We start from the raw sequence: 14,796 nt of genomic DNA, 5'->3' as shown, positions 1-14,796 counted from the left end.
ACCTTCTCTCCTGCCAGTTGTCACCTTCTTGCAGTCTTCTGCTGATATCCATCAGTAGCTAAGAGTTATCCCTGTGTGTAAAAGGGGTTTTTCCTTTTTCCTAAGAACAGTTATGTTCTCCAACTAAGTAGCTCCTTCTGTGATTCTGAAGGTCAGTAATTCTTGTTTTATTTTGTGGCTATGATGGTATATGAAGGTATATGAGCCTGACATTCAGAAAATAAAGTTATCTTCAAAGCTGGATGTTCCTCCTAGGAAGAGATATCTGTATGCTTGAATGGTTTACTGTTACAGAGTCTGAATAAGTGTAGAGTGACCATCCATTTAGATCAGAGGTTGCAACCAAGTTTTTTCTCTTGTCTTTTCTAAGGTGAACCTGGGATATGGATGATTTCTGCAGACAACATTCTACAGACAGACACTGGCACTGGAGTAGGAATGGCCAGGAGTCCGGGAATCGCAACAGTCTTTCATGACATCCCAGGAGTGGTGAAAACATATCGAGAGGTAACCCTAACAAGGCCAGGGTGACTATTTCCATATTTGGGGATATGCATATGGAATACACATCCCAGGAAAAGAAATACACTGACATGTCAGATATAAAGCCAGCCAGAAAACTTTGGAACATAAAACTAAACAGTGAATAGGATTCTTAACCAGAAGGAAAAATAAATAAATAAACAAATAAGGGGCGCCTCGGTGGCTCTGTCAGTTAGGCGTCTGCCTTTGGCTCGGGTCATGATCCGGGGGTCCTGGGATCAAGCCCCACATTGGGCTCCCTGCTCAGCATGGAGCCTGCTTCTTCCTCTCCCTCTGCTCTTTCCCCCTTCTTGTGCTCTCTCTCTTGCTCTCTCTCAAAAAAAAAAAAAAAAAGTTTCAGAAGAAAGACTAGTGTGATTTTTACTTTAAAATATCACTGTGGTGGAGCGCCTGGCTGGCTCAATCAGTTCAGCGATTTGGCTCAGGTCATGATCTCAGGGTTGTGAGATTGAGCCCCACGTCGGGCTCTGTGCTCAGTAGGGAGTCTGCTTGAGATTCTCTCTCTCCCTCTGTCTCTCCCCCCTCAAATAAACAAATCTTTTTTATATTTTAATTATGTATTGGAGTATATTCGTATACATGTATCCTGTTCAGCTGTACGTGATCTTTCTTAATACAAGATTATAGTATTTCTCATTTCTTTTTTAAGTTTTTTATTTATTTATTTGACAGGGAGAGAGAGCACAAGCAGGGGGAGCAGCAGTCAGAGGGAGAAGCAGATTTCCTACTGAGCAAGGAGCCTGATGCGGGACTTGATCCCAGGGATCATGACCTCGAGCCAAAGGCAGATGCTTAACCAACTGAGCCACCCAGGCGTCCCAATAAATCTTTAAAACAAGACCACCAGGGGCACCTGGTGGTGTGTGCTTTTAAAATACATCTATATCTCAGTGTAGCTACTGGTTGGTACTAGACTGTAGGGGCCAGAGTTGATTGTTAATCTCTTGTCAGTGAAACAACACTGTTACTTTACTCTTTTGCTATATTTTGTCAGCAAACATTTTTGAGATGGGAGAAAAAATGATTTAGGAATGATTTAGGAGAGAAAGGGAAATGTGATGTCGAAGTAGAATTGGTGAAGCAACACCCTCTACTAGGTGAAATAGTCGAACAAGTGAGGGATTGGCTTGATGAAGCCTTTTCTCTTTCCCCTTAAATACATGTCGGGTCTCCCTCCTCTGTGCCCAGAGGACTTGTTTTTTCCTCTTTTCATTACTCAAATGTAACAACTATCCTTTGTTGAGCATCTACTATGGGCTTGGCATTTTGCATGTTTTTTTTTTATTTTGATTTTACATCCAGTGTAACTATTATTTTTAATTTTCACAACCCTGCAAAGTATTATCCCAATTTTATAGATAAGTAAATTGCCCAATATGTGCCCACATGGTATCTGGTGACTTCTTGTAAGGAGTTCACAGTTTAGTGGTGATAGAAATAATTACATGTAGACAGTTTAAATAACTACAACATAACTGACCAGTGATTTATAAGTGACATGTCAGAAGTGCTCCCAGAGTCCAGACATGGCTGGCTGGCTCATTCGGGGAGGGGGGCCGTGCGACTCTGATGTACAGCTTAAAAAAAAATTAGGGGGGAGGGATGCCTGGCTGGCTCAGTTGGTTAAGCGTCTGCCCTCGGTTCAGGTCATGATTTCAGGGTCCTGGGATCGAGCCCTGTGTCGGGCTCCCTGCCCACTGGGGAGTCTGCTTCTCTCTGCCCTCCTGCCCTCCTCCCTGCTCATGCTCTCTCTCTCTCAAATAAATAAATAAAATCTAAAAAAGAGGGGGAAAAAAGAAGAATACAGAAGGGGGCACACCCAAATGGCTCAGTCAGTTAAGTGCCTGACTCTTGATTTTCGGCTTGGGTCATAATCTCAGGGTCGTGGATTGAGCCTGGAGTCAGGCTCTGTACTCAGCGCAGAGTCTGCTTCTCTCCCTCTCTCTCTCCCTCTGCCCCTCCCCCCACTCCTGCATCCTCTCCTCAAATAGGTGGGTAAGTCTTCAAAACAAAAAAAAAAAGAATACAGAAGAAAGTAAGTCACTTAATTCTGCTTAGACATTAAGGCTAAATTTTCTAGAAATGACATTTAAACTGACTCTTGAGATCTGAGTCACACAAAAAAAGAAATAAAAATAAACTGAGTCTTGAGGATTAGGAATTTGGCAGATAAAATAGAAGGCTTTTTATTTTTATATTTTAAGATTAATTTATTTGAGAGAGAGAGAGAGCATGCAGGAGTTGGGGCGGGGGATCCAGAGAGGGAGAGAATCTCAAGCAGACTCCCCACCAAGTGTGGAGGCGGTCTTGGGACTCAGTCTCACAACCCCAAGATCACGACCCTGATGATATGACCTGAGCCAAAACCAGGAAGTGATTTTTAACAAAAATAAAAATACCTACAGTATAAGACAGAACATTACAAATACATTGAGAGAAACAAAGTACTTTGAAGTTTCAGGAAAGGCTGAGATTATAAGCAACTAAAGAAAGTTGCAGTTGTCTTCAAAGGCATTTTAATAGGGAGTCATCCAAAGGGAAAATGTCAAACAGAGTAATGGACAAAGACCTCCTTTTAGGAAAAAAATGTTATTTTCTTCTCAAAGGTAGAGATTTTGAAGTTTTGAGGTTTGCCACATTTTGTGGTTCTTAAATATGTGATGAAGTAGAAGAGCAGTTTGCACTTGTGTGAAAAGGATGCTTTTGGTTGAATAAGTTATGAAGGGTAGAGAGGGAGAGAACAATATTTTCTAAGAACTTAGGTACAGATTTTCCTTTGATTTGCTGACAGGTGGTGGTCAATGCATCATCAAGATTAACGCTCAGTTATGACCTCAAGACCTACCTCACCAATACCCCCAAGTCACCTGCGTTCAAGCTCTTCATCACCACCGGCAGGAACGGTGCTAATCTTAAAGGTCGGGAGTCTCTTTGTACATCTGGGTAATTGTTCCCATCATTCCCGTGTTCCTTCAACTCATTTACCCCTTAGACTAGTGATCCATATTTCCTTTTATTTCAAAATTGACTCCACCTTTAACAAATAAATCATTGACAGCTATGACCTTACAAATGACTGGATATCAGGTTTTGATATAGGCTACACCTAGTCACTGTTGTTTTTCTAGTTATAACCTTGCCTGAGAGGTGGCCTAAGCCAGGGATTTCCAAATATGGCTGATTTTCAAGGTTATCCAAGGAAATCTTTTTAAAAATATGGTCTTAGTCTCCATCCAGATAGTAATAAGTTTGGGATAAGGCCTAAGACCCAGTTCTTTTCCAGCTTCCCTAGATTTAAGAATTGTTGGACTGGGAGACATCCTATTATTTACTCAGTGAATTTACTTTGTATGTTTTTTTGTTCTGTACTGGGCTATAATTTACCGTCAGTAAAAGGTTGGGGGTGGTGCCTGGCTGGCTCAGAGGAGCATGAGACTCTTGATCTCAAGGTAATGAGTCCAAGCCCCACATTGGTCATAGAGATTACTTAAAAAAATAAAAAAAGTGTGTAAAATTTTTTAAAAGATGTTGGGGGGGAGAAAACTAAAATACAAGAAATTCCTAATAGATTCTAGGTGCACGTTAGCAGTTTTTATATATTTTATCTCATTTAACAATCTTTTTTTCTTTTTAAAGTAGGCTCCACGCCCAGTACCCAACATGGGGCTTTGAACTCACAACCCTGAGATCAAGACCTGAGCTGAGATCAAAAGTAGGACGCTTAACCAACTGAGCCACCCAGGCGCCCCTCATTTAACAATCTTATGTAGTAATTATCATCATTTTAAAAATGAGAAGTACCGAATGTAAGAGCAAGTAACATGTATAAGCTAACAACTAGTTAGTGGCAGAATTGGTAGATCTGTCCCACTCCAAAGTCCACGTAAATTCTTTCATTCTTTTTTTTTTTTTTAAGAAAGCGCAAATTCTATTTTTTTTTTTTTGCCAAGAGAACGTGCAAAACCAAGAAGTCCAAAATATAATTACTGACTATAAAATTTAAGTCTACTTGCCCTTTTTGTCCTTCCATTTTTAAGCACTTATTTTTTTTCACATTAGATATTTAATTTTATCATAAGTGTAATCTAAGTATATATAAATATTTGGTTTTTAAAGTTTTCCAGGTTCTTTTACAAAGTACTAAATATTTATAACACATTCACTCATTGTTGTCTGCCTTGTGATTTACAGATTACAATTTTTCCCCCCAGAATCTTTCTAAAACCACAACTTATTTTATGAAACCTCATGAAACAACTCCTTTGATATTGCTGATAGTCTCCAAAAGATGAGAATGGTCACCGGACTACTGGCAGCTGAGAAAGAACTTCAGCAAACTGAGACCATTAAGAAACTGTGCAGGGGAAAACTTGTTAACAGGACACCAGCTCCTGTTTAATCTAGAATGCCATCCATTACAGCTATCCATCTCTTGCTGGCTGCGTGGCTCCTGTTTAAGATACCATTTGTAATAGGGGCGCCTGGGTGGCACAACGGTTAAGCGTCTGCCTTGGGCTTGGGGCGTGATCCTTGGGCTCGGGGCGTGATCCCGGCGTTCTGGGATCGAGCCCCACGTCAGGCTCCTCCGCTGTGAGCCTGCTTCTTCCTCGCCCACTCCCCCTGCTTGTGTTCCCTCTCTCGCTGTTTCTCTCTCTCTCTGTCAAATAAAATCTTTAAAAAAAAAAAAATACCATTTGTAATAAAATTCTAGAGATCTCTAATTTGAATCACACTGCAATCGGTTATAGAAAATGAAATTTCCTAGACTGAAAAGCTACCTCTGAACTATAATAGCTGTCCAGTTTCCCTGGAATCTGTCTCATTCCTACTGAAGAATTCCAAAACCTTTTGAAAGAGGACCCCATCTATGATATTGATAATGGAAACCTCACTATAGTCATTCACAATCTAGCAAAAGCAAGCGTCTTAAACTATTCTTTCATCTTGATTGTAGCAGAAGCCAACAGGGCTGGCCTAATCACCCCCCCTCTTTTTTTTTTTTTACTGTTTTTTAAAGTATTTATTTAAGTAATTTCTACACCCAGTGTGGGGTTCAAACTCACAACTCTGAGATCAAGAGTTGCATGCTCCTCTGATTGAGCCAGCCAGCTGCCTCCCCTCACCACCCCCATTTTTGTTTTTTTAAGATTCATTTATTTAAGGGGCGTCTGGGTGGCTCAGTCATTTAAGCGTTTGCCTTTGGCTCAGGTCATGATCCTGGAGTCTTGGGATCGAGCTCCGCGTCAGGCTTCTCGCTCAGGGGGGAGTCTGCTTGTCCCACCCCTCTTCTTGTGCTCTCTCTCAAATAAATAAATAAAATCCTTAAAAAAAAAAAAGATTTATTTATTTGAGAGAGAGAGAATCTCAAGCAGATTCCCCGCTGAGCATGGAGCCCAACAAGGGGCTCAGTCTCAAAACCTTGGGTCACAACCTGAGCCGAAATCAAGAGTCAGATGCTCCACGGACTGAGCCATCCAGGCGCCCCGCCTCTTTTTTTTAAATCAAACTACTGCCTTTATATGTTTCCTCTTTTACAAATTCTTACAACAATTATCTCTTTTCTGCTTATTAGGATCCTGTACCCCAAGTCAGGCCTTGGCCATTACAACAATACTTCTTCCTGAGACCCTCGTGCTTTGCCATGTGCAGTTCAGTAATACTTTGCTAGACATCCCAGCAAGCAAAATTTTCCATGTCTCTGCAGGTTTCAGCATGGAGAAAGGTGGGTCCCCCCAGCTGGATCTGGGGCCCTTGTTTCCATCTCTGTACAGTGCAGCCCAATTGGATTGCATTTACACTTTCCAGTTTCTTCTGCTATGTAACTATGGAAACTTTCTCAACTAACATTTTTGTTTAATCTCTGTAACACCCTGTGCTTTTCTATTATAGTCATCTATTTTCTTCTTTCTAGTCCCTGTTATCTCTGGGCTCAGATCATTCATCTTTTATCTCCAGGAAGTAGCTGTGTTTGTTTATTGATGAAGGCTATCCCAAGCAGAGTAGCATTAACTAGCGTAAAGTAGAAACAGGCATGACATCGGAATTTCATGTAAATCATCTGATCTAAAATGAGAGGATTCATGTCAAACGTAAGGCATAAATAGGATAGTGCCACAGCCCAAGACCTTCTGCTCCAAGGCCAGGCAGTATGGCGTGAGTAATGAGCCGCCACTGAAGGAAGGCTCACTCAGCAAACCGGTGGGCACTAAACAGAATGCCTGGCGCCCGGACACGCACTAGGTGTACATAGGGGAGCAAGACAGGGCTTTTCATTTTCACGAGTGCTGCGCAGGGTGATCCGTCACGGAATAGAGATGCATGGGATGCTGCAGATTCAGAAAGAGAAGAGGAGCATTTACCTCAAACCTAGGGGTTAGAGTGTGGTTTTACACAGCAAGGCATGTGGAAGGGTGACTAGGAGTGAGCTAGATGTGAAGAGGCCAGAGGCCAGGACATCCCAGGTAATCAAGGGCCTGGAGCTTGGCAGGACACAGAATGGAGAGGGAAGAGTAGGAGGCAAGGAGGCCAGTAAGGGGGCCACTGCAGTAATCCAAGCATGAACTGATGAGGGTCTAGCCCAGAGTAACAGGAAGATACTAACAGAGGGGCAGGTGTCAGAAATTTCCAAAGATGAGTGAGTTAGCAAGATTTGAAGGATGGTTGGATTTAGGAATGAAGGAAAGGGTGTCTGTGAAAAGACAGCTGAGTTTGAGCATGGGTAACTAGAACAACAGTACTCCATCAAGGTACGGTTTGACAGAGAAGTGACTAAGCCATGCTCAAAGCATCCTTCAAAAACTTTCCTCATCTTGGCAACTCTTGGTTACTTCATTCTATGTCCCCTTAATTTCCCTGTTTGCACTGTGTTACTTACTACTCCCCCTATGTTGATTTAAGCAACAAGTTCAACTGTGGGTTGTCTGGGACTGTTTTTCTTTGGTATCCTCCCCCCACATTGGCCAATAGGCTGCTAATAGTGAACAAAGTTGAGTTCACATTTTCTTCTGAACTTGCTTCCATTTTTCCTGTTTTAAGCCAGTTGGCTCAGTAGAGCCTCTCAACCTTCCCCGCTCAGGTTTTTCATCTTTTCTTCAGGGGTTTATGTCTGCCTAATCAAGGTTCGACCCCAGTCAGAAGAGCTGCTCCAGGCCCTCAGCATGGCTGACACCTCAGTCTACGGGTGGGCCACACTGGTCAGTGAACGGAGCAAGAATGGAATGCAAAGAATCCTCATTCCTTTCGTCCCAGCCTTTTACATCAACCAGTCAGAATTGGTTCTTAGCCACAGACAAGACATCGGGGAGATAAGAGTGCTGGGGGTGGACAGAGTTCTTGAGAAGCTAGAGGTATGTGAAGCACTGAACCAAAACGTAACGGAGATCAAAGTTTTGAAAAAGTAGTCTTCATTCCTAGTCCAAGGGCAAAGGAACAGTTAGGGAATGACTTTGATAAAATTCACCACAAGAGGGGGTTCTTAAAACAGAATGAAGAAGACCTGTCTTCTTCACCATGCCAGGGGACTCCCAGAGTCCAGAATTTAGGTCATGAGCTTTGTCGGTCTGGAAGAGAACACCAGTATCATCTTAAACAATCTTTAGAATCCTAATTTAAAGTTTTTTGTTTTTTTTTTAAGATTTGACAAAGAAAGAGCATGAGCAGGGAGAGGGACTGTGGGAGAGGGAGAAGCAGGCTCCCCGCTGAGCAGGGAGGCGGATGTGGGGCTCAATTCCAGGACCCTGGGATCATGACCTGAGCTGAAGGCAGACACTTAACTGAACCACCCAGGCAACCAAAACTTTTTTTTTTTAAGATTTGATAAAGAGGGAGTGCATGTGAGCGGGGCTGGGGTGGGGATCAGCAGCAGGGGAGAGAGTATCCAAGCAGACCCCTGCTGTGTGTGGAGCCCAACACAGGGCTGGATCCCTCCAGCCAATCAGGACCTGAACTGAATCCGAGTCAGATGCTCAACCAACAGAGCCACGAAGGTGCCCCTAGTTTAAAACTTTTCTTTTGAAGCCTATTTTATTCCCATAGATCATTTTCTTCCCTTACCTACTTCAACACATCAGTGTGAAAAAGCAATGACTTATCTTCAGATTACTAACTAGAAATAAACAGGGATCTTACTGTATGTTTAAGATTGGAACGCAGTATTGATACAAAACTGATTTTTCTTCTGTCAACCAAGTGCCATTTTATCTTTTCTCCAAGGTCTTCCCCAGCTCCCCAGTCCTAGTGGTCTCTGGCCACAGGCAGTCTTCCCTCACACCTGGCCTGGCAGTCTATCCCGTAAGAGTAGTCAACTTCACCTCCCTTCAGCAGATGGCATCACCCATTTTCATCAATATTTCCTGTGAGCTCACCAGTCAAAGTGAGGCTGTGCTAGTGAGAGCTCTGAAGGATAAGTCTGGTGCAGGTGAGCACTGGAGGCTCCTGGTTTTTGTTTAACAGATTTTTTTTAATTTATTTGCCAGAGAGAGAGAAAACAAGCAGGGGGAGCAGCAGGCAGAGGGAGAAACGGTCCTTTGGGACCTATCCCAGGGACCCAGGATCATGACCTGAGCTGAAGGCAGACGCTCAACGAACTGAGCCACCCAGGTGTCCCAGGGGGCTCCTGTTTTTAATCTCCAGGAGGAAAGACCACAGAAATGTATTGCTTAGTTAATGAGAAACATTCAGTCACTTGACCAAGATTATTCAAACTAGCTGGGGCATGGACTTTTTTTTTTTTTTTTTAATTTGTCAGAGAGTGAGCATGCGAGAGGGCACACAGGCCTAAGCATGGGGAGCGGGAGGGAGAGGGAGAAGCAGGTTCCCCGCTGAGCAAAGATCCCAATGCAGGACTTTGATCCCAGGACCCTGGGATCATGACCCAAGCTGAAGGCAGCTGCTCAACTTACTGAGCCAGCCAAGCATCCCTGGATTTTTATTTTCCAAGCTTACCTAGAACATTCAGGGCGCTCTCTTAACACCATCAAGATATTCTACTTAACGTACGTATTTAATAGTTAACAACTTAACAAGAACTTCTCAGCCTTGTTAAGTGTACTATTTTCCGTGTTTTAAACCTCTTGATAAATGTATTTCTTCAAAAATACCTGGCAGATCTTTTTGCATCAGGGCAGTGGGCAAATGGTGATAGTCCTAGCACTAAGACTTCGCTCTCCAAAATCCCGTTTCTAGCCATTACTCAGCTTAGAAACTGTGCCAGGTCTGGGTGGAATGGGAACATGTGTAGTCATGGAAAAGTGTTAGGAAAGCCAAACAATCATTCTCCTTATCCTGTCACTTCTACTCGCCCATCCCTCTAGATAAAGTGTTCTTTGAATTAACTAGGAGTGAACTGGACTGAACCCTTGTTCATCTCAAGTGGAAGGAAGGTCTGTTCATACGAGTACCCGATCCGTCCTGGCCAACACCCTACGTGCATGTTACACGCATTTGTTTGCTCCTAACTCCTGAAGTAGATGTTTTTCTCTTTAAGAATTGAGGAAATTGAGATGCTAAAGGTCCCAGGACTAGAAACAGTGTTCAACTCTATGTTCTTTCTGTTAGAATTTTTAAATCAAGAGTTTTAATGGATTTCTGCAAGGGTCAATGGATGGAATTCCTGTGCCCATGACCTTCAGTGGGGGGAAAAATTGCACCTTTATTTTCAATTAACATCTGACTGTAAGTCTCCATTTCCGCTGATTTTATGAATATAGGCAACAAACCACAGTAATAGCAATGTGTGACTCAGAATTCAGATTATTTTCATGTTCCAATTATTGGATCTCAAAATCACTTCAAAATTACATAAAAATTACAGCAGTTAATCAGACTGGAGCCTATATCTTTCTTGTTACTAAGAAAGTATCACTTGTTATCAAAAAGGACATTTTTAACATCTTGCTAAGTGTATAACATAGCTATATCACAAATTTATTCCATTTTGGCTAATTTCTATATAATTGGTTTCCTTTACTCCTACACATTTCCTGCAAGTAAAAACATTCTGAGATAGGATCCATAGGTTTCACCATACTGCCCAAGTTGCTCATGGCAAAATAAGTGGTTAAGAACCTCTGCACTTCTCAGAGCTAAGAGGGACCAGTGGGAACAGTACAAACATGGTAGGTAGGAGTGGTCAGACACAAAGATTCAACCCAGCCTTCAGCTTATTCACACAAGCATGTTGAGTGCCCACTGGTATATGCCAGGCACAGTACCTGGTACAGAAATTAGATAAGACAGGGCCTAATTAGGGAACTAGTAATTAGTTCATTGTAGCTAGAACAAAGGGGTATTGGAAAGGCTGATCATGTTCCTTAAGTTTTATTTGGACTCTTAACCTGTAAACATTGGAAAGCCAAAAGCTTTCAACAGTTGGATCTGATCAAGGATTAGTATAGAGAATTTTCACAATCTCAAACTGTTCTTCAGAGCAGTTTGTAAGCAGTTCTGAAACAAAGTACCATGAGAAGTAAAATCAGTTACAAGTTCAAAGGTTAGTGGGCCTATATTAGGGATGCAGAATAGGAACTAGGTAGGAAGGCCTGGTGACAGGACCTGAAGTTCAGGGGAATCTGCTGGGGCAGGTGTTCATTTCTAGATACTGAAGAATTTGAAATAACCAAAGTCAAATGTCAAGTGTGCTTCAAAAACACAAGTCTTAAGTTTTATTGATGACAGTGTTATACAAAAATCAGAATGCTCCCTACAAATGACATTCTAAGTAAAAAATGACAAGGGGACCCCCCCTGGATTTAAAAAGTGGTTGGTGATCCAAATAAAGATTTCAGGTTAGAGGGATTAGACCTGGAAGTTCAGTTGCCACAATCACAAATTTGGTTAAGAGAAGCAAGTCAGTTGGAATTAAAATACACAGGAAAGGTAACAGCCATCTTAAGGTAGCAGAGTATCTAAATATCCATTTTTTAAGTTGAGAAGAAATACAAAATTCAAAGTTTGGGAGTTTATTACCTAGGAAATAGGAACAAGCCAAAAAGAGGTGGAGAACCAAATACATAATTCACCTCTTTTACTCTGTAAAAAAGCAAAACAATTTCCCAGAGGGCTGGGTTTTGAGAGCTTCTGCTGGATACCCGTGACCTTGTGTTTAATTTTAAATACAGCTACCTGCCCTGAATGCTTTAAGTAACTATTACCTTATATTGTTCTGACCAATGCACAGATCAATGTGAAGATTCAGGTATCCTCCAGAAGTTCCTGGGTTCTCACCAGACCATCCTCTTTACCCTCTTTGCAGTGCTGGCATCAACAGCTTTCATCTTTCTAGGTAAGAAGCCCTTACAACATTCAGCACCATGGACTTTGACTTAGAAACTGCCTTCATTTAATTTCACCAACTATGAGAATGAAAATTAGCTGTTTATCACATCTCACTTCTGACAAGCAGTTGGAACTCATTCAGCCTCCCTAGCCCGTCACCTAGTGGATGAAGGGTCCTGCTCAACTTACCACGAAGCAGTGAACTGCATGTGACAGACCCCACTTGGAAGTGGAAACCACTGCTAAGACTTGAGATGATGACATCTGCCTTCTTCTCTTTCCAGCATACAATGCCTTCTTAAACAAGATACAGACAGTTCCTGTTGTTTACGTACCAACTCTAAGCACACCACAAGCAGGTAAAGGATCACCACCTTCACCTTTGAAAAGCTCAAATATCCACATTTTATTCACACTTCATCTGTTTCTCCTTTTTACTCCTAGGTTCTTATACCTCCACCAGACGTTCTCCCCCACCTTTCATGAGTCCACAACCCCCACCAGGCCAGAGTCGGCTACAACACTGGCTGTGGAGTGTAAGGCACTAATCTCCACTTGGACAAATCCCCTCAACTATAGAGAACCGGAGCCATAAGCCCCCGAACTAGGCTTCTGAAAACTAAATAAAGGATCCTAAGTTGTTCTGCACTGAAGTGGTGTGTTGGGCTGTGTTTTAAAGGTCAACTCAGTTCTTAATGCTACGAAAACATAAAGGTGAAAGAAAATATCCATTTATATAGTATCCCACATTCCTATCAAGTTCCAAAGATTTATTCAGTGAGCCTAGTTGGACAGAAATGTCCCAAATAGATTTTTTAAGTATTGGCCACTTACTTGCCCCAAATGACTAGCAGTCCACTCTTCTGGTTGCCCCTGAGTACTTGAGGTAGGAACTTCCTAGCAGTAAAACAAAGACAATAAACAGGATGTATCCAAAATCTGTTTATTGGGATAGTGTCCCACTCATCTTCATTTAGGGTGCTTTTAGTGCTGCTTCCGCCTGAAGGAGCATCCTGGAAGAAAAAAGTTCAGAGATTAACCCACAACGGTCTACTTATCCTGCCCCACCCCCACAAAACAAGGGCATGCCTGATGATCCACCCACAAGAAAGCTACATGTTTACTTTCCTCTAAACCTGTAGCTACCACTTCAGTTGTTTAAGAAACTTACTATCGTTAGCTCAAACGACCCTTTTATTACCCCTCCTCCTCAACTTTAGACCTCAGTGTTTTGAAACTAAGAAATATGTGGTTTCTCGTAATACTTTTTGAGGGGAGGTGGACGAATGACTTTCTTTACGAGGCAGTTAGATAACTGACACACGATCCCTCTCGCTACAAAATTCAAAGTTCAAAATGACAACGTTCGTTCATCCGCTCACCTTCTGTAAGCCTTGCTTTTCCTCCTGTGGGCTGGCAGAGGACAGTGGAGCAGCCGACACACAAAACTACCGTTTGTGCGTGGCTAAAGACGGTGGTGATTTTGTAGCATCCTGGGAAGAGACATCAAGAAGCAGGGAGTTAGGACCTTTCCACGCCTTTCTTCGCTCGAGCGCAGGCCCGCATGCGTTAACTGTCAGGACAGGGACGTTCCGTCACCTCAAAATGCACCGTCCCCGCTAGACGGGACGGGCCGGATCCACATGCACGTTCGAGCCCGCTCGGAAGCAGCCCGGCCCGCCGAGCCCCTCCCCCCGGCCGGCCCACTGTCTCCTCCGGGATCCAACCCCCCCCTGCCGTCTCCAGACCCTCACTCCCCCCACCAGTCGTCGTCGTCCCCCCGGGCGGCGCCCCTCACCCGGGCACTTCACGTCCATGAAGTAGGAGTTGGGGCTCTGCACCAGGCGCTTCTTCTTGTGCTTCCTCTTCTCCTCTTCCGGGGACGGGTGCAGGAGGTCCTTCGCGAGCTACGAGGGGCAGACAGGCACGGTCAGGGCGGCGGAGGCCCCGGGCGGCAGCGACAGCAGCGGCAGCAACAGCCCGCGCCGCCCGGCGTCCGCAGCGGGGCCGCCATCTTACCCCCGCCCCGGGCCCCGGGCCGCGCGCCGCCCGCCCCCGCGCCCGCCGCCCGAGGTCCGAAGCCCGCGGCCGGCCCCGCAAGGCCCGCACCCGAGGAGGGCGCGCGCGCGCGGGAGGCGAGGGATCCGCCGAGCCCGGCCGAGGAACTCACAGGCATGTTCTCGTAGGGAGGTCGTCACCGCCGGAAAGGAGCGAAAGCGGAAATCCTGCCGCTTATATCCGCCGCCCGCCGGAAGTGACGCGCACGCGTTCGGCAGCCATGCCGGAGCCCGCGCACCGCCTCTAACGTGCGCTTTCCGACGGGGGTTGCTGTGCCGCGACGTGAAAGTGTGTTAATAAGGTCCGCTGAGGAAGACGGTGCGGCCGAGTCGTGCCCGTGACTTCTCGGATTCCTTGGCTGTTTTTCAGTGGGTTTACCTTGCCAGTTAACAACTCAGAAGTGTAAAAACGGGAAAAACAAGCCCTCCTATTTCTCGCATCCCGAGCCTACTGCGAGGGTTAGCCGCCGCTGAGTTTTGTTGCGTCTTTCCAGTCTTTTCCTTTTAATGACGGTATCAGACGCCAACGTAGTGCTCGCTGTGGGCGGCGTGGCGCCTGCTCCGCACGCTGTGTCGGGCGGACACTGGAAAGAGAAGCCCCGCACAGCCCAAGAAGCCGCCCGAAGTCCTGCCGCCCCGCCGTCCGAGGCGGCGGCGCCACTTGACATTCCCACAGCCCTTCCCGCCCATCGGCAGCAGCGCGGACTTCCCGAGCTTTCAAATCCTCGCAGCACTGACACGCTTGACGGAACGAGAAGAAAGCAAACGTGAAGACCGAAGCATCATCTTCTACAGTCGGACCCAACGTTTAGAATGTTCCTTTGTCAGGAGGATCGAAGATGACTCGCGTGGCATCTTGGGCTCGAAGGAGAGGCATGTGAGTTCCAGTCAGGGCGTGCTGGTGAAAGTTGAACAACGGGCC

The 14,796-nt window shown here is 44.6% G+C and overlaps 2 protein-coding genes across 3 annotated transcripts in view; one reads left to right on the top strand and one right to left on the bottom strand.

Annotated features, from left to right (window-relative positions):
- Window positions 1-12,470, top strand: part of NUP210L (nucleoporin 210 like) — a 74,676-nt gene extending 62,206 nt beyond the window's left edge. Inside the window, exons 33-40 of one of the 2 annotated variants that reach the window (XM_040635696.1) lie at window positions 371-507; window positions 3,335-3,461; window positions 6,116-6,265; window positions 7,639-7,889; window positions 8,755-8,959; window positions 11,720-11,824; window positions 12,102-12,176; window positions 12,262-12,470. In XM_040635696.1, coding sequence (XP_040491630.1) covers window positions 371-507; window positions 3,335-3,461; window positions 6,116-6,265; window positions 7,639-7,889; window positions 8,755-8,959; window positions 11,720-11,824; window positions 12,102-12,176; window positions 12,262-12,365 — 1,154 coding nt within the window. In that variant the 3' untranslated portion in view covers window positions 12,366-12,470. The remainder of the gene's footprint in view (window positions 1-370; window positions 508-3,334; window positions 3,462-6,115; window positions 6,266-7,638; window positions 7,890-8,754; window positions 8,960-11,719; window positions 11,825-12,101; window positions 12,177-12,261) is intronic. The other variant, XM_040635697.1, reaches the window with a different exon arrangement.
- A 276-nt stretch (window positions 12,471-12,746) lies between these two features.
- RPS27 (ribosomal protein S27) lies at window positions 12,747-14,116 on the bottom strand. The gene is made up of 4 exons (XM_040635695.1): window positions 13,988-14,116; window positions 13,616-13,724; window positions 13,200-13,310; window positions 12,747-12,830 (listed from the first exon to the last, which is right to left on the bottom strand). Exons 1-4 carry the CDS (start codon window positions 13,991-13,993, stop codon window positions 12,802-12,804), a joined length of 255 nt encoding a protein of 84 aa, XP_040491629.1. The 5' UTR covers window positions 13,994-14,116; the 3' UTR covers window positions 12,747-12,801.
- Window positions 14,117-14,796: the final 680 nt, after the last annotated feature.

The sequence above is a fragment of the Ursus maritimus genome, unplaced genomic scaffold (assembly GCF_017311325.1).
Source record: "Ursus maritimus isolate PB19 unplaced genomic scaffold, ASM1731132v1 scaffold_2, whole genome shotgun sequence".
NCBI lineage: Eukaryota > Metazoa > Chordata > Mammalia > Carnivora > Ursidae > Ursus > Ursus maritimus.
Note: the sequence above shows the minus strand (reverse complement) of the source record. Positions and strands in the feature narration are given on the sequence as shown.